General features: G+C 40.5%; 1 protein-coding gene across 1 annotated transcript in view; it reads left to right on the top strand.

The window, feature by feature from the left end:
* Nucleotides 1-18,121, top strand: part of FREM3 (FRAS1 related extracellular matrix 3) — a 66,201-nt gene extending 48,080 nt beyond the window's left edge. Inside the window, exons 6-8 of the mRNA XM_079154125.1 lie at nt 4,001-4,252; nt 15,606-15,755; nt 17,628-18,121. Coding sequence (XP_079010251.1) covers nt 4,001-4,252; nt 15,606-15,755; nt 17,628-17,839 — 614 coding nt within the window. The 3' untranslated portion in view covers nt 17,840-18,121. The remainder of the gene's footprint in view (nt 1-4,000; nt 4,253-15,605; nt 15,756-17,627) is intronic.
* The last annotated feature ends 9,563 nt before the right edge of the window (nt 18,122-27,684 follow it).

Here is a 27,684-nt window from a genome sequence, read left to right as displayed (position 1 = left end):
GAAAGCAGGTTTTTCAGAGAGAGTTCCAAGCAAATCCAGGCAAAAGATATGCTCACTTCTGTCCTTTTAAAACATGTGATGTGTTGATTTATTTGGTGGTGTGTGTGCTTTTAGGTAATAGAAGTAGCACCTTGCATCTCAGAGGGTACTGGAGGACCATTTTCTTTTTTCTGAGATACAAACTACATCATTTAAAAGTTCCTTTTCTGTAGATCTATGTTTTCTGTTTATCACAATACAACTTTATCTCAACTCCATGTTTGAACTTCTATATTGACAATAATCTTCTCCCATCATTTTCAAATTATTATTCCACTCTCTTCTGGCTTCCAGTGTTGCTATTAAGAAGTTGTCCTTGGTTTAAAAGTCATCTTTGTAGCAATGACATTTTTACATGTTTAAGATCTTCTCACCTGTATTTGATCAAAAGCTATGGAAATTCTGGGAGGTGACTCTTGTTTTGTTCTGAGAAGGATTCGATTGCATCTTCCAAGATCCACAGGGCAACACCCACCCAGAAACCCCCCTGCTACCCTGGGTCTCCAAAATTCATCACCCACTCCGCATCAGCGCCCCTTGCTGTCTTGATGTCCCACCTGGTCATGGGAAGACACCAACTTCTCAATGAGAGAGACCCTGCTCTAGATTAGCAGGTGTGGGTTTTTGGATTTTGGGGGGTTTTTGTTTGTTTGTTTGTTTGTTTTGTTGCCCCTGGGTGATTTTCCTTGCTCTCTGGAAGTACAGAATAGCCAGCATAATTATTTCTAGTTGTTTTATTGTATGAGAGCATCACAGAGTACCTCAGTGGCCAAAGGCTGGGAATGGAGGTCACAAAGCCTCTTCTAGATACAAGCCCACATGCTGCGCAGCCCGCCTCTCCCCAGCTGCCCTCCTCACCTCTTACTCCCCAATTTCCCTCCAATCATGGAAGAATTTTATCTCCACTCTGGAATTTTTTAACTTGCTACTGATAAAATAGAATTTTTTTTTTTTTTACTTAAATAAATGCCAGTATTCTGTGTTCTTGACCATAGAATGTAACTGATCCAATGGTTTCCCCAAAATAAATTTTCTAGAATCCTAGGAGGAAGGGGTCATATATTGACAAAGAGATTTAATCATTATACTTATTTAACTTTATAAAGACATTATTAAATACTATGTGAGCCTACTTTTTATATCTGCTTGGGGCATTTATCTTGAGGAGCTAAGCATGCTGCTTCGGACAGGCATCTTTTTGTACCACCTCCTTGCTGACTAGGTAAAGTAAGAATGTATATTCTCCAACATAAAGTCCTCCTGTGTAAACATGTAACTCTGTAAAAAAATATATTCCAAATGTTCACTCTTAATCATGAGGGTGTAAGACTTGAGACCGTGTGTGTGTGTGTGTGTGTGTGTGTGTGTGTGTGTGTGTGTGTCCTGGAGTGACTCAGCCCTCCGCCCTCCCCCATTGCTGACAGTGGTCCCCACTCCTTCTAGCTGGGAAGTGCCTACCTCTGGCACTTAGTCATAGTGCTCATCTCTTCCATCCCAAGAACCAGCTTCTCCTGGTTGAGGCGCTCAGAGGGACTCTCACAGGTTTTCTTGGGGAACAGAAAGACTGAAGTTTCAAGGCCCCAGAACCACACTGAAACTTAGCCAACCTACCCGCCAAGTGAGAGTTCCCTTGAACCAGGCATTAATTGCAGTTTCTGTCCCCTGCCCTAGTAACATGTTTTATTTTCTTCAGTTCTCCAGATTAGCACTTTCCATATGTTCCCAGACTAATAAAACAATCAATGTTACTCCCTGATTTTTCTAAAATCTGTTTTTTCAAAAAAATCGTTCTGAAACATTTTGTAAGTCTGTACTCCTTTGAGCTAAGCCTCTGATGTCATTTTGGAGACGAGTTTTTAGCAAGTGGTCTGCTCACATGCAGCACACAGTCATAGACACCAACTCATATCCATGTTTAGAAGACATGGGGCACTGGTAGTGTCTTACATATGCTCATGCACCACACTACGAGCAAGAAAGGCCCTTAAGAGGCCAGAGTATCCTTCCAGAACCTTCCTGCCATATTCCCATTGCTTCTTAATAGGGAAAGTTATGATGGAAAATATTTAGACCTTTTTTTCCTTTTTCTTTATTTATTTTTTTTTATTTTTTACAGACTGCATTTTGATTCATTGTTCACAAATGGGGTACATCTTTTCGTTTCTATGGTTGTGCACCATGTAGATTCATACCATTCATGTAATCATACATGCACATAGGGTAATGATGTCGGTCTCATTCCACCATTCATACTCCCCTCCCTCTCATTTCCTTCTACATAATCTTTTCAAATATCTCTTATCTAAAATATTGTGCTAAATCATTTCCATCACTGTGGCTACTTTTCACCCCTTTAACTCTAAACCTGTGTTGCTGTTTTTAATAACACAGAAATGCACTGAACCCCAGGAAACCCCACTCCTAAGTCCTTGGGAGAGAAATAAAATGGTATACCCACTCAAAGACCAATACTGTAATATTCATGGTAGCCCTGTTCAGAACTAGCTAAGAACTAGAGAGAACCCATTGTCAACTGGTAGATGAGTCAACAAACTGTGGGACAGGAGTCCAGAGTTAAAGAGAAGGAAGTCCTGATACATGGGTGCATCTCAAAGCAGGGGGGCTAAATGAAAGAATCCAGACACAAAAGACAACACACAGAAGTACTGTGTGACATTCTCATAAAGGCAAATCAATCTAGGGTGACACAAAAGAACTATGGTTTCCGAGGACTGGGAGGCAGAGAGTGAGGTGGACTGCGAGGGGGAGGATTCAGTTTTCATGGGTGGATAAAAATGTCCCACATTGTCATTTTGTTGGTGATCACATGTACTTGTCAAAACTCATCAAGGGACTGGGGTTGTGGCTCATGGGAGAGCGCTTGCCTAGCTCATGTGAGGCACTGGGTTCCAACCTCAGCATTACATAAAAGTAAGTAAATAAAATAAAGGGATTGTGTCCATTTACAACTTTAAAAAAAATCTTAAAAGAACACTCATCAAATTGTGCATTTATGTTGATGAATTTTAATATAAGTAAATTATTATAATAAAACTTAAAGTACAGTGGATCTAAACTGAAATCCCCCAATCAATCCTGCATGTCTAGTAAATGAGCAAGTATCTTTGTGGCTATACTACAGTGTCATACAAGGAACTCTAATCAGAGTGCAAAAATCAGATTATATTCACACTCCTCACAGCTATGTCTTGGGCCAGAGTAGGGGCAGAAGAAATTCTGTACTGTAAGGAATCCCACGAAAACCACACCGGACACAGGAAATCACATAAGGAAGTTTATTAAGCAAACAAAGTGTCTCCCTGCAGGGTGAGAGAGAAAATGAGAACGAAAAAGGGCATGCGCTAGAGCAAGGAGGATAGAGAAAGTGAGTAGGAGAGAGAGAAGCATGAGAAAAGATGGCGGAGTAGCTACCATGAAGCTGTTGAATTCTGCTGGGCTAACAGGGGACCAATAACAGAGAAGGATACTTGCAAGCTGACTGATGAGCCAATAGCTAACAAGGATGTTCACAGACTGACAGTAGTTGGGAGGCCGGGAAATGACTGCACCAGAAAAGGCGGGGCAGCAGCTTTGTACATTACATTACATGCACCATTATCATGCCTGGGCTTTCTTGTTTTATTTCTCATCCTTCAGTTCTCCCATCGATAACATAAGAGATTTGAGCTAAGCCAGTTTGTACAGCCTACAGTGCTTCAGCTCATTTAGCCCTTAATTAAACAAACCATATTCAATACACCCTATTTGAAGATCACTAAATCTGGATCATGCCCAAATACCAGACTCTCTTCTGAAAGCTTTCTAATCATACTGTTAATATTTGTGACTGAAAGAGATGGGAGCCTTATTATTCAGATAGCTATCATCTAGAAACAGTTCGAATTTTCGTTTGGAATGCCACTTTTTCTCACCTTCGCTGCTCCTTCTGACACTCCTGCAGGTTCTGCCACAGGCTCCATTCCGTCCATGGCACTGTCTTCCTCTGACTACGTCTCACGACCAGAAGACCACACCAGCATCCTCCTCTTCGACAAAGATGAGACAGAGAAGAGCTGCCGGGTTCTCATCATCAACGACTCCCTCTATGAAGAGGAGGAATCCTTCAGCGTTTCACTGAGCCTGCCAGTGGGAGGGCAGCTGGGATCCACATTCCCCACCACCAAGGTGATCATCCTGGCTGATGCTGAGGATGGTAAGTCTGTTCCTGCTTCCCTATTCTCGGCCGTAGCTGCCTCCTGCTCACGTTTTCTTTCAACACTTAAAAGGCAAAACTGGCTTTAATCACCTTTTAGAGGAAGATTTGATATTCTTCTTTCTTCAAAAGCTGTATCTTTTCAAACACACAGACATCACCCATACCTACAGCAAAATAGCAACGTTGGAAGATTGAATAGTTGTGTATGACTTTATTTTTAAAAAAGGAAGATGAGGGAGTCCAGGCCAAGAGGATAACCTGAGACTTGGAAGGAAGACAAAAAGTGGACCTGAGCCAAGCACCCACATTCCCAACCAGGACAGCCCCACGAAGACCCTCACTTTAGCAGCATGGGGATCCCCTCTGACAATAGTCAGTGCACCAGAGTCTTCAGATGGCCCAAGGGTCATTTGTCTACCAAGGAGTTCCATGCAGAGGCATCTTGACCCTCTCCTCCCAGGGTTTTCTGGCAGGGAGTTTGGCTCCTGTCCCTGAAGTTCAGCCAGAACTTCAGAAGAGAGGGGCTCCTTCCTCCTCAACACCAACCCTTCCCTCCCTGATGGGATAAGAAGTATCAGGTGCAGTATTATTACCCTAGATTTCCGTTGCCATTTCTATAAGGAGCATTTTTAAAAGAAAATGGGACTAAAGGTGATTCATCTCAGATCAATTGCTTCCTCTCTCAACCAAGCCTCTGCCAAGGCTTGAAATACTGTGAGGTACTGTGCTCAGATTAGTCAGGATCAAACCAGCCTGCTATCAGAGACACAAAACTATTGTGAGTGCCTTGTTATGGTCACACAGCTTCCATAAACCTAAGAGCTATGCCCAGAGAAACAGGCTGGGTAGAGTTTGAACAGTGTATATGCTCTTGAAATGAGTGTGACAGATTAATCATATACTATATTGTCCTGTTTGAATTTTTTTTAAAACAGCCATGGAACAGGGGGAAATATGAGTGAGACTAAAAATAGTTTTTTGTTTTCTGTTTGGTCTACTACATGGCTTCGTGTGGTGATATCACATCATACACACTGAGAGGCAGACCTCAGAACTGGGCAACAAACCAATTTTGCTCCATTAAAAAGAAAAAACTGTTTTTCAAGGACCAAGTTCAGTTCCAAAATTCATTTTCACAAGTATCAAGAGCTAAGAATAAGGATAGTCCCCAAGGCCTAGTCTCTTTGTGGTTGTTCTTGTCTGGTCACTGCGGTTCATGGCGTATCAGGGTCAGAGGTCCAGAAACTCAATTTTGATGGAGGACCCAGAGACAGGATGCACACCCCCAAAAGATGGATGTGTGAGGCAAAATTCCAAATTATAAATTACAGTGACCAGGGGCTGGGGATATGGCTCAGTTGGTAGAGTGCTTGTCTCTCATGCACAAGCCCCTGGGTTTGATCCCCAGCACCGCAAAAAAAAAAAAAAAAAAAAAAAAAAAAAAAAAAAATTACAGTGAAAGGAGAACTAAAACCAAAGTAAAGGAGAACTAAAAACCAGAGTCTTCCAGTGAGGACATTTTCTCCTTAAAGAGGCTCTACCTGGATAACCACTGTGTGAGCAAGTGATTGAGTCAAAGGTATGAGATCCACTATCCAGGCAAGATGGTTGTATTCACTGCCAAGTGTCCAAGACTTGTTAGTAAAGATAAACATATAGGCAAACACAGAATAATGTATTTCCATAATTTTGTAATGGTAGCAGGTAGATCACTTTTAATTCTAGAATAAAGATTAAAAATAATTTTTGTATTAAAAATAATTATAACCAAAAATATGTTAATGGATATACAACATATATATAGACATAAATTGTGACATCAATTCCACAAAGTATCAGGGGCAGGGGAGAAGTCAAAGTGTAGAAGTTCTGTATGCAATCGAAATTAAATTATTACCAGCTTAAGACAAACTGTTATAACCATAAAATATCTTATGCAAACTTCATGGTAACCATGAAAAACCTACTTATAGAAGTTTAAAAGAGAGAAAGGAATCAAAGCACATAAATGCAAAAACAAAAACCGATGAAATACAAAGGAATACACTAAAAGACAAAAAGGACAAAAGAACAAGAAGACAAACAGAAAACAATTAATGACAGGGCAGGGGGGCCAGGGAAGTAATTTGTGGTAGAGTGCTTTCCTTGGATTCTGAGGCCCTAGGTTTAATTCCCAGCACAACAGTAGCAACAAAATCCATTAAGGCAATATTACATTCCTTTCTATCAGTGATTACTTTAAAAGCAAATGGATAAAATTCCTTAATCAAAAGACAGCGGCTGAAGGACTCACGTAGACTGAAAGTGATGGATGACAACAGATATTCCATGCAAATGGTAGAGAAAAGATGGCAGGGAGAGTCATACTTACATCACAGTTAGAAACTGACACAGAAGACAAGAAGGGTGTTATACAATGATCAAAGGGTCACTTTATCAGGTAGTTATGATAATTATATATGCACTCACCATCAGAGAACAGAATTGTATTAAGAGAACGTTGAAAGAACTGAAAGGAGAAATAGCAACACAATAGAAGTGGGAGACTTCAACACTACTTCCAATAAAGAGGAAGCAACCAAAGAGAAAAACCAACAAACAGAGAACCTGAGTTACACTGCAGACCAAATGGACCAAACGGACAGACATATCCAGAACATTCCACCCAACAGTATAACAGTGAAACCCATGCAGAATATTCTCCTGGGAAAAGTAGATTAGGTCACAAAATACATCACAAATCTTTAATAAATTTTAAGAGGTTGAAATCATACCAAATACCTTTTCTGACCACAAGAGAAAGAAACTAGAAATCAAAATCAGAAAGAAAATTGGACCCAGTGCAGTGGTGCATATCTTTAATTGTAGTGATGTGACTCTGGAGGCTGATGAGACTCAGGAGGCTCATGAGTTCAAAATCAGTCTCAGCAACTAAGCAAGGTTCTGAGCAACTTCTTGAGACCCTGTCTTAGGATAAAAAATAAGAAGGGTGTGAATGGGGCTCAGTGTTTAAGTTCACTTGGGTTCAATCTCTGGTATCAAAAATACAAAATAAAATTGTAAAATTCATAAATATGTGAAAATTTTTAAAATACACTTTTGAAAACCCCAATGGAGCAAAGAAAGAATCAAAGGGAAATTGAAAAATACTTTGAGACAAATGAGAGCAAAATACAACATATTAAAACTTTTAGGATGTGGCAAAAGCAATACCAAGAAGGAAGTTCATAGCCAGAAATGCTGACATAAAAAAAAAAGATCCCAAACAACTTTACTTTAGACCTCAAAGAATGAGAAAAAAGAGAACATACTAAGCCCAAAGTTAGCAAAAGAAAGAAAATAAAGATTCAACCAGAAGTAAATGTAACTGAAAGGAGAAAAACAATAGAAAAAAAAAAGGGAACAAAGAGTTGATTTTTTGAAAAGATTAAAAAAAAAATGACAACCCCCTATCTAGACTAAGATAAAAAGAGGAAACTCAAATACATAAAATCAGAAATGAAAAGAGTAAATGTTATAGTTGATGCCATGGAAATAAAGATCATAAGAGACTATGATTCCAAAGAATTAATTATGGTCCAATAAACTGAATAACCTAGAAAAATGGATAAATTTCTAGAAAAATAACAGTACACCAAGACCAAATCATGAAAAAACAGAATTTCTAGGCAGATTTATAACTAGCTTTCTGACAAAGAAAAGTCCAGAACCAGATGGCTTCACTGGATTCACTGGTGAATTTTACCAAACATTTAAAGAATACTGTCAATGCTTCTCAAACTCTTTCAAAAAAATGAAGAGGAAGGAACACTTCCAAATTCATTTGATGAAGCCAGCAACATGCTAATTATAAAGCCAAAGACACTGCAACAGAAAACAACTGGGACCAATATCCCTTATGAACACTCTCAAAAAAATGCTAATAAGCTGAATTCACCAGCCAAGAAGTACCAGACACTATGTCCAAGTAGAATTTAATGCCTGGAATGCAAGGATGGTTCAACACTGCAAATCAATTAAGATGAAACACCCCATTGACAGAATGAAGAAGAAAAATCATGACTGTCTCTATAGATGCAAAAAATTTTTCATTTTATAAAATTCACCACTAATTCATGATTTAAAAAAAAAATTCTCAGCAAATAAGAAATAGAGGGAAATTACCTCAATGTAAAAAGAAGAGCATATCTAAATAGATCACAGCTGATATCATACTCAACAGTGAAAGACTGAAAGCTTTTCCTGTAAGATCAGGAAGAAGACAAGGGTGCAACCCCCTCTATTTCCATTCAAGATAGTCCTGGAAGTCCTAAGAAGAGATCAGGAGATTAAAAAGAAACAAAAGCCATCTAAATTAGAAAGAACAAAGAAGAATCGCCCCTCGATCTTCTATAGAGAAAACACTATACAACAAAAAAAGGAGAAGGAGGAGGAAAACAGAGAACAGGAAAAGTTGTCAAGACTATAAATGGATTTAGTAAAGCTGCAGTATACAGATTAATACACAAAACCAATAGTCCTGTGGTATGCCAGCAATGAGTTATCTAAAAAGAGAATTAAAAAAACAATCCTTTAACATGAATAAATACTTGGGAATAAATTTAACTTAGGGAAGAAAAGACTAGCACATAGAAAACTACAAACATTCATCAAAGAAATTTCAAAAGACCCATGCAAGTAGAAAGATGTTCCAGGCTCATGCCCATACCGCTGGACGAGGTGGCACATGCTTACAATCCCAGCGACTTGGGAGACTGAGGCAGGAGGATTGTAAATTCAAGGCCAGCCTCAGCAACTTACTGAGACCCTGGTCTCAAAATTAAAAAAAAAAAAAATTAAAAATAAATAAAATGCCCATACTACCCAAGGCAATCAACAGATTCCATGCAATCCCTATCAAAATCTCAATGGTGTTTTTAACAGAAACAGAAAATACAATTATAAAATTCATGGAGCCACAAAAGACCCCAAATGTCCAAAGAAATCAAGAAAGAAGAGCAAAGATGTCACGCTTTCCGATTTCAAAATATTTCACAAAACCACAGTGGTCAGTGGTCAAACAGTAAGGTACTGACGTAAAAATAGATGGTATTGATGAAGCAGGTCTTTGAACAGAGCGTCCCCTGTTTTCACTGGACACTGCACTTCACATCAAGCACCTGACGTGTCCCAGGGTGCATCTTGATTTTTTTGCACTGTGACTCACGCACAGCTATCTTACTGGATGTGCTTGCTGCATTTGACATTGGGGTTGCTCATTCTTCTCCAAATTCTCTACTCTTTGTTTCCCTGCTTCCCACACTGCCCCCCACCCACCCAGCCAGGACTCCAGCTATTTTTTGTTTGCTTGTTGTCTACTTCCTTTTCTGGAGAGCTCCTGTCCATCAACCTGTCTCCCTCAGGTTGATGGCCCACCATGATTCCCATTTGATTCATTCCCCTTGGATGAACAGATCTTCTCATGTGAAATTTGGCTCCCAGCTTTGAGCTTAGCACTCTCCAGACCTAATCTCCAGCCCTGGCTTGATTCTTGAGTTCTAGATTGGCACATGAAGGTGATTCTGCTATCTATAAAGAGGTCCCCTAGGCAACTCAGACTCCACATCTGTAACTGAACTCATCATCTTTCCTTCTCTTACCGCCCAGTCAAGGTGGGTTCTCCTCCTTTATTCCCATCTGAGTTGCTGATAGTGCCTCCCATACCACCTTCCACACCAGAAGCTTTCAGGGCATCTAGAAGTCACCTATACTCCTGATGCGCTGCTGTCACTGGGTGCCACTCATTTCTGCCAGTCACCTCTTGCACTCCATCCTAATACGGTCTAGTTCAAACATGGGGGTGCTCAATAGATGTTTGTTGAACTGAACTAAAAGAAAGATTGAATTTGACTTCACCAAACAGTATGTAAAGGATCCAAAACTGACTCATAGGCATTTTCTTTCTTTTCTAAGAATCCAGAACCTGTTCCAATAAGTAGCACTAGAACTTTTCCAAAGCCTAAGTGTACCAGTCTCTTTCTAGAATCTATTTTCTAGAGGAGGCAACTGAAAGAAAACATTTTGGTACCTTCCACCTTGTGATACTCATCTTGTTTGTGGTGGTTTCTCAAATTTGACCAAGTGTTTCTGCCCCGTCCTCTACAAGTCTTAGCATTAAATTTCTATGCCTATGGACACTCAACTCCTTTTAAAGCATGGCAATTTGTGTTTTGACAGCTTCACTTACCACACTGTTGTATTTCTTTTCCTTGTTTCTCTTTTTTAAATCGGTCTCTTTTAAGTGCAATATACCTGTGGCTATAGACTCCATTGGACACAGGTGTGATGTGGCCAAAACATCATACCTTCCTAATTGCCTGTCCCGAGGAATCATTGCTAGTACCTCGGATAAGGCCCATCTGAAAACTATGCTGGGCTACAAGAAGGAACTGTTTTCCCTCCTCTGACAAATCTCCTGATACTTAATGGCATGGGGATCTTGGAAGAGTATTATGATATTTTTTTCCAAGTGACACTACCCTCCTCTCACATATCTTATTATTCAGAGAGGCGTAAGGGCTGGGAACATGGCTCAGTGGTAGAGTACTTGCTTAGCATGTGCAAAACCCTAGTGCCACAAAAATAAGGAGGTGGGGGTGAGTTCTTACTCCCTGCCACTTCTAAATAGTGTCATAACTGACCCAAATTTTTTTATCTTTCTTGCTCCTTCCCCTTTCCCACAACCACACAGTACAATTTATCTGTCGAAAAGCAGGTTATTTTGTTCGAATTTTCAAACAAAACTTCATAATAAATTCAAAATATGTTATAAGTTAATTAAAATTATCTATTCTTCAATACATTCTTGAATGCTGAGAATATGCTGGCCTCCATGTCACTAAGTATACAGGGACATGGGATGTGGCCCCTGACCTTGGGAAGTTCATAGGCCTTAATAAGAATACAAAACAGCATGATAGAATGTATCCCCAACAGTTTCCCTTTCCAAGAGACCAGTCGGGATGTCATGTGGGTCACAGGCAAAAGTTCATGTGTATGGAGGACTTGCAGATGGAGTCTGGCTCTGCCTGAAACATCACCATGTGAGAGAAGAGCTAGTTAGCTGCTGTCATGAATGAGCAAACAAAAGGGACTGCATGGGATTCAGCAGTATTCCTAGAGTTTATCAAGGCAAAAGAGGCAGGATGGTTCCATCTTCAGACACGATGGAAGCAAGTGAGAGAGAGCAAGCCTGGGCTTGTCCTCGGCCTTGGCCAAAAGCGCCATCTAGAGGGCTGAAGGGTCCTCAGCAGAGGTGATGCCAAATGCACAAGAGTTGAGGAAAAAGACCAAGTGACCAGCCAGGATAGTGACATTTCATCTGCATCCAGAGCCCACAGAGAGAGATACCCAACTATGAGAGTGACAGGTCTCCAAAGAACCCAAAAAACTGCCCATGGAAAACAAAATCAGTTTTTCTTCCATCTTCCAAGACTAGAGAGTACTGATCACCATGAAGATACCCACCAAGAAAGGACTTTCCCGCTGTCCTGCCTCTTCTGTCCCAGCCTTGAAGACACCAGAAACATGCATTGGCAAGAATGAGGAGATGGACCACGATCAAGTTGGGTTCTTCCCAGGGACGCAAGGTTGGTTCAACATAATTCATCACATCAGTAGACTTACAAACAGGAATCAAATGATCATCTCAATAGATGCAGGAAAAGCATTTGACAAAATACAGCACCCCTTCATGTTTGAAACACTAGAAAAACTAGGGATTGTAGTAATATACCTCAACATTGTAAAAGCTACCAATACTAAGCCCAAGGCCAATATCATTCTAAATGGAGAAAACTTGAAACATTCCTTCTAAGAACTGGAACAAGACAGGGATGTCCTCTTTCACCACTTCTATTCAACATTGTCCTTGAAACTCTAGCCAGAGGAATTAGAAGAAAGAAATTAAAGGAATACACATAGGAAAAGAAGAACTCAAACTATCACTATTTGCCAATGACATGATTCTATATTTAGAAGATTCAAAAAATTCCACCAGAAAGCTTCTAGAACTAATAAACGAATTCAGCAAAGTAGCAGGATATAAAATTAATACCCATAAATCAAATGTGTTCCTATACATAAGCAATGAATCCACTAAAAGAGAAATTGGTAAAACTACCTCATTCAAAATGGCCTCAAAAAAGATAAAATATTTGGGAATCAATCTAACAAAAGAGGTGAAAGACCTCTACAATGAAAACTGCAAAACACTAAAGAAAGAAATTAAAGAAAACCTTAGAAGATGGAAAGATCTCCTGTGTTCTTGGATAAGCAGAACCAACATTGTCAAAATAGCTATAATACCAAAAGCATTATATAGATTTAATGCAATTCCTATTAAAATCCCAAAGACATTCTTCATAGAAATAGAAAAGACCATCCTGAAATTCATTTGGAAAAATAAGAGAGCCATAATAGCCAAAGTAACCCTTAGCTAGAAATGTGAAGCAGGAGGCATCACACTACCAGACCTTAAATTATATTGCAGAGCTATAGTAACAAAAACAGCATGGTATTGGCACCAAAACAGATGTGTAGACTGATGGTACAGAATAGAAGACATAGAGACAAACCCACATAAATACAGTTATATCATACTAAACAAAGGCTCCAAAAACATAGATTGGAGAAAAGATAGCCTCTTCACCAAATGGTGCTGGGAAAACTGGTAATCCATATGAGCAACATGAAATTAGATCCCTATCTCTCACCCTGCACGAAAATCAACTCAAAGTGGGTCAAAGACAGCCACTAAAACAGAGACCCTGTGCCTAATAGAAGATAAAGTAGACCCAAATCTCTACCAGGTCAGTTTAGGAACTGACTTCCTTAACAAGACTCCTAAATGGCAAGAAGTAAAATCGAGAATCAATAAATGGGATGGAATCAAACTAAAAAGCTTCTTCACAGGAAAGGAAACAATCGATAATGTGAAGAGAGAGCTTATAGAATGGGAGAAAATCTTTACCACACACACCTCAGAGCACTAATCTCCAGGATATATAAAGAACTCAAAAAACTTAACACCAACAGAACAACCCAATCAACACATGGGCTAAGGCACTTCACAGAAGAAGAAATACAATCAATCAACAAATATATAAAAAATGTTCATCGTCTCTAGCAATTACAGATTTAAATGCAAATTTAAACTACCCTAAGATTCCATCTCCCTTCAAACAGAATGGCAATTGTCAAGAATACAAGCAACAATAAGTATCGGCAAGGATGTGGTGAGAAAGATCCACTCATACATTGCTAGTAGGGCTGCAAATGGGTGCAACCACTTTGGAAAGCAGTATGGGGATTCCTCAGAAAACTTGGAATGAAACCACTATTTAACCCAGCTATCCCACTCCTCGGTTTATACCCAAATGATTTAAAATCAGCATACTACAGTGGCACAGCCACATCAATGTTTATAGCAGCTCAATTCACAATAGCTAAGCTATGGAACCAACCTAAGTGCTCTTCAACAGATGAATGGATAAAGAAATTGTGATACATCTACACAGTGGAATATTACTCAGCCTTAAAGAAGAATGAAATTATAGGATTTGCAGGTAAATGAATGGAACTAGAGACTATCCTGCTAAGTGAAATAAGCCAATCCAAAAGAACCAAAGGCCAATGTTTTCTCTGACATGCAAATTCTGATCTGTAATGGGGTGGGGGGCAGGGGTAGGAAAGAATGGAGGAAATTGAATTAGACAGAAGGGAGTGGAGGGAGGGGAGGGGGCTTAGGGACAGGAAGAATGGGAGAATGAATCAAACACTATGACTCTATGTGCATTTATGATTACACAACTGGTATAACTCTACATCACGTACAACCAGAAGAATGAGAAGTTATACTCCATTTATGTACAATGTGCCAAAATGCATTCTACTGTCATGTGTAATTAATTAGAACAAATTTAAAAAAAGATTGGGGAGATGGAATGGAAAAAAAAAAGAGAGAATGACCTCAACACCTTTGCCAAATGCAAATGGCCAACAGAAAACATCACCACAGTGGTCAAACTAAGCCAAATGTTAGAGAAGTATGGAATTAAGAATGCCTAGTTTTCTGTAAGAGTGCCATGTGGCTTCCCTGGGACAGGTAACTGTTTATCAGATTCTTAAAGCCTGAGTCCACATTTGCCAAATTGTCACGCTCTGGCTCAGACAGCATCCCCAGCAGAGAGGGAGGCTCCAAGCGCCTGCTATGCTGGGTGCATTGTGAGCTGTTTGCAGCAACTGGGAATCAGAGTATAGTGTGGGGCATGGCTGTAGATGGTTCCAGAAAAAAAAAAAAAAAATGGCCTCCATTTAGATTATGAGAGGTCTTGCATGTTATAGTAAAACTTTCCTCAGCATGTACAAGACTATTAAAATATATCCTAGGCAAATTAAATCTGATTTCTACCCTCCAGATTTTTAAGTCAAATATGCTTCTTTGTGAACTATACTTGCAAAGATGTCATCTCTGTGACTTTGATTTTCCATTTTCCAATCTCAGGGTCATTCCTCTTGGGGGAAGTTGCTTCCCAACGTTGTTTTTTTTTTAGTTTGTTTGTTTTTTGGTTTCTTTGGGTTTTGGGGGGTGATGGCATAGCTCAAACAAAAACATTTATTTCAAAATATTTTTATGATGGTATACGTCTATCGTAACAGCTAAACCTTGTAGTCTTTAAATGAGTAAGCTCGTAGGCTTCCTTTTAGAACAGAATGGATCAGGCATATTGGCTTATTTGCTTGGCCAGACCCCAACACTCATTGTCAAACATTCCTGCCTTTTAGAAGACACACATTTGGTCCGCACTGGCCTGTGCTGGCCTCCTTCCGCTCTCCTTCCAGAAAGCCACTTCCCTGCTTCTGGCATCTCTGCTAACAGGATCTGCCTCCCCTCAGATTAGAGTCTATCCCTGTGAGCCCCAAACACCTTAGGAGAATGCAAGCAGCAGTCCCCTGGCTCAGAACCCGGCCTCACCAGAGGACGAGGCTCCCTAACTTCCCCACCACCTTTTCTGAGTGGCTGACTTGCCTGAGTGACAGCTGGTTGGCCCACTTCCCCTACTTATTCAACAGAGAGCACTGAAAACGGAAAAATGAGTAGAGTTCCAACTGATTTTACCTCTGGGTACTTCCTGGCGTCAAAGTCATGGCACGTCACTCTTTGACATGACTTCTGGGGAGTTTCTGGGTATTTTCTCCCTGAGCTACATATTGAACAGGACCTGTGAGATGGTTGTCAAGAACACCCAGGCTCACGCCAGGCAGAGGAGACTGGAGGTGGACGCATTGTTTATCCTTTGTGCCTCTGCAGAGCCTGCCCTTCATTTTGGGGATGCAGAGTATCACGTTGATGAAAGCGCTGGCTATGTGGAGGTGGGCGTCAGGAGGACAGGTGCCGATCTTTCCCAGGCATCGTCCGTCACTGTGAGCTCAAGGAAGACCAAGCAGAAGCCAGCAGAAGGTGAGAGGCCATGGAAAGGTGCAATATCATTACACGCATTTACAGTGGGGTCCAGCCCAGTCTTTCTTGACAGGCTCTGATTCAAGTTTCTCCCACCCAAACACAGAGATCTCACATTAACTTCCACTGTTAACAAAATAAACAGGACACTCAGCCATCTTCATTATGATTCATTCATTACCCACTTGCTCATAATAGGTTTGGATTAATTTTCCAAAGTTCAGAATATTTGCAGATACTTAAGCAGTTCATAAAGATGAAGGCATCCCCAGAATAGCCAAGCAAGTCCCAACTCCTGGAAGAATCCAGTCACATCTGAGCCCTTCGGAGGAAAGGAGTTCTTACTTCTGACTCTTGGGCACTTTCTTTGGTTTTCAGCAGCACGTCCTCAAGTCCCATTCACCTTTGTGTTTCCTGATTCGGTTGATGAAGGCCCCAGGTAGTGAGGCTGGAAAATTCTGGATACTACTTCCTCTCGTGGGCTTCCGCGGCTTTAGCAGAAAAATAAAAATAGTAGGACCCAACAGGAAGGAAAGGGGCGCTCCATCTAAACGATACTTACATTCTCACATTTGCCGCTGGACTTCTTGGTCTCCTGGGACACGGACAGCCAGCATAGCTCCAGACTAGCATCCTGAACACCCCAAAACCCTGAGAACATTTTAAGATAAAGGCAAAGAAAAAGCAAAACTCCTGTAAATAATACCCAGTAATCTAAAAATCCACACTAACTGATGAGGTATAAGAAGAGTAAAATGCACATTTATGAATAAAAAAAAAAAAAAGTTTTTTTAAAATAAAAAAAGTTTTATCACACACCCAGAAACAGTTTAATAAACATGGCCATTTTACTTACTCTTGGAAGAATTCAGACATTATAATTCTTCAGTGAATACACCACAGGACATTATACATGAATCCAGTAATGATTCTTACTAGTTTTTTTTCCCTTTTATTTCCTCTTTTTCTCTTTTCTTTTTTTCTCTTATTTATTTGTTTTAATTTTCAGAGAGGGTCATTTCTTACTCTAGGGATATACATGGAACCAAAGATGAAGAGACCAGTTAATTCATTGGACTTCTTCCTATGGTTGAAATGAGAAATTTAAATTTGTTTACTAGAAGTGTTAATTTTGATCACTTGGTTAAGGTGGTATCTGCCAGGTTTCCCCACTATAAAGTTACTTTTTTTCTTTTCATTTAATAAGTATCTTTTGGAAAGTTAACCTGAGACCATGTAAATATTCTGTTCCTCAAATTATTACTATAATGGTATTCCTCAGGGGTTTCTAGTTTCAGTTCATGGCTTGCCATTGTTGCTATCGTAACATCTGATGACTTTTCAAACAAGTAGCAAAGAAGTAATATGGTCAGGGGCAGCAGCTTGCAAAAATGATTAATAACCCCAACATGGCACAAGCCCTATGGCTGAGTGAAACTGAGCAGAATGTTGTGCAATTAAACCAGGTGTCTGGCAAAGGTGAATGAGAGAAACCTCATCAAAATAAAATGCATAATGCTAGCTTCCAGGTTAAAAAGAAAAAGGCAAACCCTCTCATTTCCAGTTGAAGGCTCCTTCAGAGAGCCTTCCTTGTTTTTTGTGAAAGCAATTGGAAAATGATGTGCCACCGAATTGGAGAGTGACAAGCCAGTCAAGGAGAACGTGTGGACATGGATGAGGAACTATGTGTATGGCATGTGGCTAGATATAGAAATTCACCCATTCTAGGGATGGAGCCCACATACGATTTTGAGTGGGTGCTGAGGACAAAGGCGGATGCTGCAGAGTTGATGAGCCATCTCCTTTTTATCTGAACAATATCTTACAGCAATGAATCCTAAAGTCTCACTTGTGCTTTTTCCCTGCCCTTAGCTGGAGTCGATTATGTGGGTGTCAGCCAAAGACTGGACTTTGCCCCAGGAGTGCGCGTGCAAACATTCCGAGTGACCATCCTTGATGACCTGCAACAGCCCATCTTGGAGGGTCCAGAGTGGTTTGAATTACTTCTCCAGGTGCCTACTGGTGCAGTGCTTGGAGAACCCAATAAAACCACCGTTATCATCAACGACGGCGTCACTGACTAAGGAAGACTGCTTGTGGTTCCTTTGAGAGGCTTCCCGAGAGACATAAGCAGCCAAAACATGTGTCCTCACCACAGAATAAAGCTCCGCTGTGTCCAGAGCTTCATGATTCTTGGGTAGCACTGCCGTCGTAGTGCCATTGGCGTTATAGTTCTGGTGATATGCGCAAATAGAGTTTATGCAACTGCATGGAGATGAAAATATGTATATACAAAGGATAGATTGAGCCCACAACAAGTGAGACTGTGCTTTTGTTGTCCTTCTTCTATTTTCTCTTACTTTGTTTCTGAGGCCAGTGAGACCCATTGTTGTCAATTAAATCAATAACTGAGTACAGAAGATTGACCTCTCTTTACTGATTGAGGCTGAACACAAAGTACTTCATTTGTAAATATGTATATGCATATATATGTATATACACACACAGACACATCATCCTGCTTTGAATTTTCTGGGTTATTTGATGGCAGTGCAGATATCTGAAATTTGCAGATAAACTCAAATCTCTTTTTGCCCATTTGTTCAATGTCCCTCCACAGCCCTTTGTCAGAAACGCTGAGGTAGGAAAGTCGTCTCATCAACTAGCCCCTCTTTTGTACTCCTTTGTAAAAAGGACAATAGAGAGTAAAGTGATAAAAATGCAAGTATTAGAAAGGAGAAGAAAGATTTGTAAAAGATTTACATATGTAAAGATTTACATAGTTCTCAAACTGCCCAATTAGTTCTTAACTATTTTTAAATCGCTGATACTTATAGTCATTAGTATACCTCACTAATGTCACATAAATCATTCCCAGTTATTATGAAGCCACATCTTTGTATCCCAATGCTATTTTGTTTAGGTATTTCTTGTGCAAAACTTATAAAAATGTGTTTCAGACGTTAACCTATTTCCAAACCAACATGGTGTCCCATAGAAACTATTTCAAAAAGTCTTCCTCCCAAACATGGAGGAGGGGTAAGAAGGCTCTTACTGGAGGCCATCTGGAGATGTCCTTGTTCACCATCAGCCCGGGCTTTGCATAACTTCAGTTTTCCTATCCAGAGAGAGATTTTTCTAAGCTACCTTGTAACTCTTAACCTTGCTCCTCCCTCTGTGAAATGAGAAATTTGGATTCAATTTCTAAGATCTCTTCCAGTTTTGTCTGATTCTTGTCTGAAGACAAATTCATCAACAGAAAATAATCCCCCCTCACCATATGATTTGCCCAATTAGTGGGGTCAAAAATCTTATAAACTCAATTAAATTTAACAACTATGTATTGGGTTTCTTCTATAAATCATAAATACACAGATCCTTCACAAATGCTAGAAAAAAAAGCAATAGACAAAATATGCATGGGCCAAGAAAACTCTCAGACTATCTCCAGGCCCCACAATGCCCTGGGTCATCTCTACCAAGGCCTAGACTTTGGTCCAGGGACTTGGACTTCTGTCAATTTCTATCATGATAAGTCATCAGGTTTGGGATAATTTGTTACAGCATGCTGCCACAGGCAATGAGAGATCTACAGAGTTTATTGGTGTTAGCAAAGAAGAAAAATGAAGTAAACTAGGAAGCATACTCAGAGAATCCAGAAAATGAGACCCTCAGTGTTCAGCTGTGAGGTGATGTTTGTGGAGACAGTTGAGGCCCTGTCCCGAGGACATGACTCAGCCCACTTGACAGAGGTGTTGCTCCCAAGCAACACCAACACACGTATCATGTCTCAAACCCACGGGAATCCTAGCCTGGCCCATGGTCAACCTGTATTTAGAAAGAAGTTGTAGGCAGTCCTGTCCCTAAGCTAGTCATAATCCACATATGAAGAAATGCAATTGAGTGAAAGCCATTCCTCTCCTCTCAACAGTTCTGACACAAATGTGTGGGTTTTCTCCCACACCAACAACAAATCTTCCACCTCTCTGGACACCTACTAGGTGTCCTACAGCATCTACCTGGAGTTAGTGTCAGAACCTGCAGGGCTCCTCCCACCTCAGACGCCAATCACAAGCCTCAGACCTCGGGTATTTCTGCCAGCTTTGGCCACAAATCACAACTCCCTCCTCAGATGTGATAGTTAGTTTGATAATTTGTTCACAAAACTCTGGGAAATATGTACTACATTGCTGTTACTGGTTTATAATAAAGGGTTCTGTGTACAGCCAGATGAAGAGTACATAGAGCAAGGTCCAGAAGGGTCGCAAGCACAGGAGCTTCTGTGAGTTTGGGATGTGCCACCCTCCTCGCCATGGTGACGCTCACCAAGACAGTTCTTAGGGAGATTCTTTTGCATAGACATGATTGATTAAAACACCAGTCAGTGATGATGGGCTCAACCTTCAGCTTGTCTTCCCTGAACATCCCAACCTTGCAATCCAATGATTGGTTCCTTTGGCAATCAGCCCTACCCTCCAAGAGTCACCTCATGAGCATAAATTCAGGTCGGATTGAAAAACTTATTATGAACTACAAAAATACTCTTCTTATCTGGACCTCTGAAATTTCAGTGGTTTTTACTCTTTGCTCGTGGTTCCTGTCACACTATCACACTAAGTGATTTAAACACCAAGGAACCAGACTCCAAATTTGAAGCATGACTGTCAATAAATAGATAGCTGCAGCCAGGCACGCTGCAATCCCAGCGTCTCAGGAGGCTGAGACAGGAGGGTCGCAAGTTCAAAGCCAGCCTCAGCAACAGCGAGGCACTGAGAACTCAGTGAGACCCTGTCTCTAAATAAAATACAAAACAGGGCTGGGGATGTGGCTCAGTGGTTGAGATCCCTGGTATGCAAAAAAAAAAAAAAAAAAAAAAAAAAAAAAAAAAAAGAATTGATAGCTGCTTCTCTAAATCTCTCTATAAACCAAACTGACAGTGATGAAATGACAGGTGTCCATATAGCCACAAAGAATATTTTCAGGACAGGGGCTGCATGCACAGTTGCATGTCCAGGGTTCTCTTTCTTCACTCATTTACCAGTGTAACTTCTGGACCTGAGGTGCGTTGTCATCAATTGACAGATCAGTGCCCAGATCCTTCCATACTTGGTATTGTGGTGTATCTCATACACCACATAGTATGTCGATTGAATTTAATTCAGAACAAACACAAATATGGTTTTACGACACTTTGTTCTTTGATTCTGCCATTAAATACAAAGAAGAAAACATGATTAATAGGCAGTGAGGAACCATCACAGTTTGCCTCCCCACACAATGCTCCCATTACATTTGATGTATTTTCAAATTTTAATATATAATAAAATACAATAAAACTCTACGTATATTTCCCTGGATTGAAAACCATGATTATTTTAACACCATTTCATCACTTTGCTTTTTAAATAAACATTACAAATAAATTTAAAGTCCCACTTGACTCTTAGTCCCACTGGAATTACCCACCCCTTTTCCCATTAGTAGTTTGGCCTTAATTGTTCCATTTGTTTTTAAGTACTATAGATGCACATCAACATTGGTATTATTACTACATAGTATAATATTCTAATTCATTTTTATACTAATTGCCTTTTTCTTTCAAGATCTTATTTTAAGACTTACTGACAAATCCAGATCTTATTCATTTGTCGTATCCACTCTATATTTCTAGTCATTCCTCAATTAATGTACTTTTAGATGGCACTTTTCACTTCTAATGTCTAGTTATCTGGCATGGAGGAGTCCAGATAAAATGAAAGGGCATATAATCAAAAGCAGATGTATCAGTCAGCATCTTCTGTGTAACAAATCACCCCCAAAACACAATGGCTTTAAAAAAAAAAAAAAAAAAAAAAAACAGTTGTTCAGTAGTCCATGATTCTAATTGTGGGTCAGCAATCTGGGCAAAGCTCGGCTGGGTGACTTTTCTGGGTCCACTAATGCAGCTGCAGTGAACAACATCTTAGCCAGGGTTTGTTGATCTAGGATGGCCTTATTAGCCTACCTAGTAGCCAACAAGCTATCAACTGAGAAGCCACAGTTCTCCATGTGGTCTCCCCAAAAGGCTAGCACAAGCTTATTCATATGATGATCCCAGGAATTACAGCCCCAAAAGAGGGCAAGCCCCAAATGCACAGATGCTCTGCAAGCATACATCATACTTGTTAATGTCTCACTGGCCTCGTCTCCTGAGTAGCTGGGACCACAGGTGTACTAAACTTGGCTGATAACATGTCTTTTATTCTGTTTCTTGAGGCTTCTATTTCTTGTGTTTAAAAAAAAAAATCTGTGTATTTCATAAGGGAAAATAATAGCCTTCCATAAGTATTTTGTTTAGGGGGACCAGAAATACTTTGAAATCTTTTCTTCACATTAAATTCTGATGTACATCCTTAATAGACTGACTCATGGCTCTTTCTTCCCTATTTACTGGTGTAGGAGAAACATCAAGGCCTGTGTGGTAAACAAAGTGAACAATGCAATTTATGAGGAAAATAAAGAGTTTAGACTTCTACTTTGCACCCCAAAAAGCAACATTGCTTTTGAAGCCTCTATCAGAGAGCCAGAGAGGCCCTGATTAGGATCAAAAGATGAGGAAGACAGTGAGATTTTAGTAAGCTTATACTGTTAGGACTCGGGAAATGTCAAGGTCAAGTGCTAAGAATTAAAAAGTAAGAGAGATGTCAAACTGAACGCACTGGTACCCACCAATAATCCTAGTTACTCAGGAGGCTGAGGCCGGAGGATCTCAAGTTTAAGGTTGGTCTAAACAACTTATTGAGACCCTGTGTCAAATGACTTTTTTAAGCCTGGAGATGTAGTTCAATGGTAGAGTTCTTGCCTAGCATGCGAGGTCTTAGGTTCAAACCTCAGCATCAAAAAAATAAAATAAAGATAAGAAAGAGGAATGTTAATCAATGATTTTTCTAAGATACAAGAATTAAATTGGATATGTCCCACCTTAGAACTGAGAAACTACTTAAGAAAACTATGACTTACTATTGTCATCCCATGAAACTTCTTACTTCACAAAGAATCTACTCTATCTCTAGACACAACAGTGGAAAAAAGTCTTTACCACCATGTATTTTCCAAATTTTAAATTAAATTACCTCTATTTCTTGGAAACGGGCCTTTATTAACCTTATTACCCTTCTTGGAAATGAGTTTAAATGGTCAACCACGTAGTAAGTAGGCTTCCTTTCTTCCTCCCAGAAATAATTTTTTTAAATTGATACATCATGTATTTGAGTAAAACTGGTAAATTTATTATAAACTTTTAAATTTAAAAAAGAATTACAGGGCTGGGGTTGTGGTTTAGTGGTAGAGCGCTTACCTAGCTTGTTTGAGGCACTGGGTTCGATTCTCAGCACTACATAAATTAATTAATTAATTAATTAATTAAAAAATAGTTAGATTTAAAGTGAAATTGTCCAGTGGTTTAATTTCAGGTTGTCTTTATGACCTAGAATGACTGGAACTATGAGTGGAATTGACCATCTTAACAGAACTAGTGACCAAACCCTCTAACATCAAATGCAGCATCCAGAGCCCTAAGACCCTGGGGAGACTGCTCTCTTCTGGGTTCCAGGAATGTGCCTTTGACCCTTTGAAAGTCTCCACTGTGAGGGTCCACACAAATGGCAGCTCAGCCATTAGGGAAGACTACAGTCCTGTGTCCAAAGGTGAAGTCATCACTCTCATGGCCCATCAGGGAGAGTATTCATTACACACTTCCTTCAGTTAGCCTTGCAAGGGAAGAGGTAGTACAAGGGAAAATGTATCTGAACCCCAAGAATATTTTATGCATGAAATTTGAACCCTGAAAGTGTCAACCAGCAAGAAAATGAATTATTCAAATTTGGCTTTTCATTCTTTTCATGGTCCATTTGCTAACAGCAGTGTTAACAACCAATATCTTTACATTTTTATGAAGTAAACAATTAGATAAAAATAAATAAAGGGATTTTTACCTAGCGTTTGCATTGTTCTCATGTTGCCTCTTTAATGACTGGAATCGAGATGTACCATGAAGTCTTTAAGCAGGGCCAGGAGGTCTTAGAAGTATTGAAATGCCAAATGAAGGACAAAGTCACAAGAGGAATGTACAAAGTCCCTAGTGGCCCCATAAATATTTGTAGAGTGAATAAAAGAATAAGCAGAATGTGTCAGTGTGCTAGCTTTCCATTGCTATAACAAAACACCTGAGATAACTGACATATAAGGAAGAAAGGCTAACTCTGGTTCACAGTTTCAGAGACTTCAGTCTCCGGGCCCTTGGCCCTGATGCTTTGTTCCTGTAATAGCACACTACATCATGGCAGAGGTGTGTGGCAGAGGAGACCGCTCACCTCATGTGCCAAGAAGCAAAAGAGACAGAAGCAGGCAGGGTCCCAATCACCCCCTTCAATGACGTCCCCTGTGAAGTAACCTATTCCAATTAGGCTCCATCTCTTAAAAGTTCTACCACCTCTCAATAAGCACCACGGCCTGGGGACCAAGCCTTCAAGGGGCTCTGGGCGACATTCAAGACCCAAACTATGGCAGGCAGATAAGTTAAAACGAGGGTAAGTGGGAAGCACTTTAGAAGGAAACCCAAACCACACTGGCCATGGACTCTGAAGGCAGTATGTGGAATGAGATCTCCATCCACACACACACACTCTGGACTGCTGCAAGCTTCTAAGTCTGTCTAGGTTGCTCTGCTCTGAACCCTCCTCCCTGCCCCATCCCAGCAGTGCTCCTCTCAGACCTGGGCTTCAGCACCTGCCGAGCCACCACTCTACCAGCAGCCCAGAGGTGTGGTGGGAGCTGCTGAATTTCCAAAGGTGAGCCTCCAGGTTGAGATTCTGCAAAGGAGGGGACGCAGCTCATTCAGGGAGGAGAGTGCCTCTCATACTGCTGGGGTCGCGCTGCCTGGGAACTTCCAGGGGTTGACATGTGCCCTGGTGAAGTCATACTTGATGTGGAGTTAACATCATCCAGAGGAATGAAGCACTTATGTTCACCCACACAGGTGCCAGCTGGACAGAGAGTGGGTTCTATGTTGGCCAGAGCCCATGTGAGGGTCACAGGCAGCCCTGGTGCCCAGGTAAGCTTCCAAGAGGATTGTGGGTAGCAGAAGAGTTCATTAATGAAAAATTTTGAAAATTACCCTTTACAAATTATTTCTGATGTAGCTTAGGGATCAAATTTCTTAATACCTTTCTTGATTTGTTTTCTGGCCTCTGGTGGCAAGATGAAGAATTCTGCCCCTAGAGATATGTCTGTCAGGAAATCCATAGGACTGAGATCTATAGCAAGTCAGGTGCCAAACCGTCAACCACACAACAGAAAAATATGCTTGCATGAGCTGTGTTGGGTACCAACATCAAGCTGTGATGTGAAATGCAAGTAATGTAAAAAGCAAAAGTAACACAAAAAGATTTGAATTGAGGACACTTACATAAGGGATGATTGATCTTGGTGCTAAAAAACTGAGGATGTTTCCAACATGTACTTAGGAAGATTCTGACCCTCTAACTTCCCTTCTTAAGCTTTCTCTTACAGCTTATGCAGTTCTCTGTGACCTAGTCTTTTGCTCCCTGGAGGTGGTTGGTGGTTAGCAGTATTTTGATCTGTCCTGGGAGCTGTGGCTCTTGTGGGGAGAGGAGGTCTGCAGCCCACCTGTCAGTGCTCCGAGGTATAGGCACCTGTATGTACCTGCAATTTCACTGTAACTGCTCACTTATTCTTTCACTAAGCACCAGGTCCCAGGACTGACCAACAAGAATGCTAATATTAGTTTTTTAAGAAGCTAGTTCCAGCTATGAAAGTACTAAACTTGATCCATTTATGAAGGAACTTCCTCTAATTTGTCTTCTAACCATTCAGAGTGAGAAGAAAGCACTGTGAAGTCTACAACACTCAGATTGGCAGGAGGACCCTGTAGACACGTGCCATTAATTTCTTCTATAAGTTGGCTTCCAGGAAAAGATAGGCAAGGAATAGGAGGTGGGGGGGCTAGAACCCAAAGAAAGGGCCTATTTACAACTGGAAAACATACTAAGAAAGCAAACATATTCATATACTGGAATTAAAGGTAGTTCAAAATGAAAAAGTCATTAGCCCTTGCAAAGCAGGGATGACCAACCAGATGACTCTAGAAAGGAGTCGCAAGTCAGCACCAGCCCACCCACAAGGGACAGCCTTTTCACAGTAACCCTGTCATCCGTTTTCTTCTTTTCTTTTCCCTTTGCTCAGGATCCTTATGCCTGACCACCTCAGCCCCCTTAGGAAGGCAGGCTGGTTGCACAATCCAGGACTACGATTCACTTCCAAGGGCAGCTGGTGATGCCTAGCTCGGGTAATCTTGTTTCTAGGAAGCAGCACTGCCTGACTCAATGAAGTCACCAATCTGCCTGAGATGCAAAAGCTTTGGTAAGAGCTCAAACATCAGGCCTGGGAGTACCACTCAGTGGCAGAGCACTCGCCTAGAACATGAGTTCTTGGGTTCCATCCCCAGCACTGCAGGGAAGATCACAAACCCTCACACATCAGCCATAGGGGAATGAATGCCAATGGTCTCTAGGGGCAGTGCTTAATCCATGTGACACTTTCTAGACTTTTTGGAACAAGGGAAGGGACAGAACTTCCACCGCATTTGATGAATACTGTTGGTGTTCACTGTGAATGAGCTCTGGAGTCTGCTGTTGTCTGCAGTCTGCACTTCCCGGCACCCAGGCACCTTCACACTGAGCCTCTGGAGGCGAGACCCCACCTTCCAATTCCAGCACAGCATTGGAGTTTCATCTCAGGTTTCACGACGTTGTTTTCAGGACAAAATTGGGTTTGGGATGAAAAAGAAGTTTTCAGCAAGTGTTTTATTCAAATTCTAGAATCTTCAGTGACTGAGGATAAAAAAGCTTATCATCATATGAATTAAAGTAGAAATTCACAACAGCTTACAGTGAAGAAATCATCTCTACTTAGCTCCACTTCTTTCCCCAATTTATCCAACAACCAATATACATAAAAGCACCCTTAGGTTATCTACACCCTCAAAGACAGCATGCTTAAGAAGGAAAAATATATGCATAAAATGACTTTGCAAGTATTAATAGCCTTTTTGCAGATGTAGTGATTAAGCTGTTTAAGGGACAAAGCCTCCAGCACTGTCTCTATTACTGAAGATGGATGACATGCAATATTAAATACTGGCATCCTAGCAATAAGACCTATATGACTTGGTTGCTAGAGAATTCCATAATGACCTACTCATTTTCAAATTTAGAGGTTGGGTGCGTGGCTCAGTGGCAAAGCACTTGCCCAGCCTGTGTGGGGCCCAGGGTTCCATTCTTAGCACAAGGGGAAAAAAAAAAAAAAAAAGTGACTCACTTACAATGTGAGATGTTCCTATGTACAGAGCAGATGGGCATATACCCAAATATGATCGAGAAAATAAGGAATATGGCTATTTGGCCAATTCACCCTCACTACTCTATAGGTCCGAAATCCCGCTAATTCTTGTTCATGTGTTAACTATCCACTCTATTGCCAACAGCATACTACCTTAGGGACTCAGAGGGGAATTACAACCAAGGAATATTATTGTGAACAACATGACTGGTTAATGAGGCAGGGTGAACACGTTTATGAAACTGATTTAATGCTAATTTTTTAAATCAAAAGTTTAAGTGTCCTAGTAGGCAAAAGTGAATTGAGACTACTCTTTCTTATAGTACTAGAGTTTAAAAACTAATACCAAATAAATACCTCATGCCATCTGTAGGATAAAGCTCAATGAAAGACTCAAATCAGAAAATTTGTCAGCATGAATTTTGATGCTTGGTTAGCCCCAGACCAAAAATTAGGACTTCCTGTAGTGAAATAGCCACCAGACCTAATGGTTTCAGCTTGTCCTCTGCTGCCCTCTTTCAGGCGTTATGTC

The sequence above is a fragment of the Sciurus vulgaris genome, assembly GCF_902686455.1.
Source record: "Sciurus vulgaris genome assembly, chromosome: 9".
Classification (NCBI taxonomy): Eukaryota; Metazoa; Chordata; class Mammalia; order Rodentia; family Sciuridae; genus Sciurus; species Sciurus vulgaris.
This window is presented reverse-complemented; position numbering and strand designations above follow the sequence as displayed.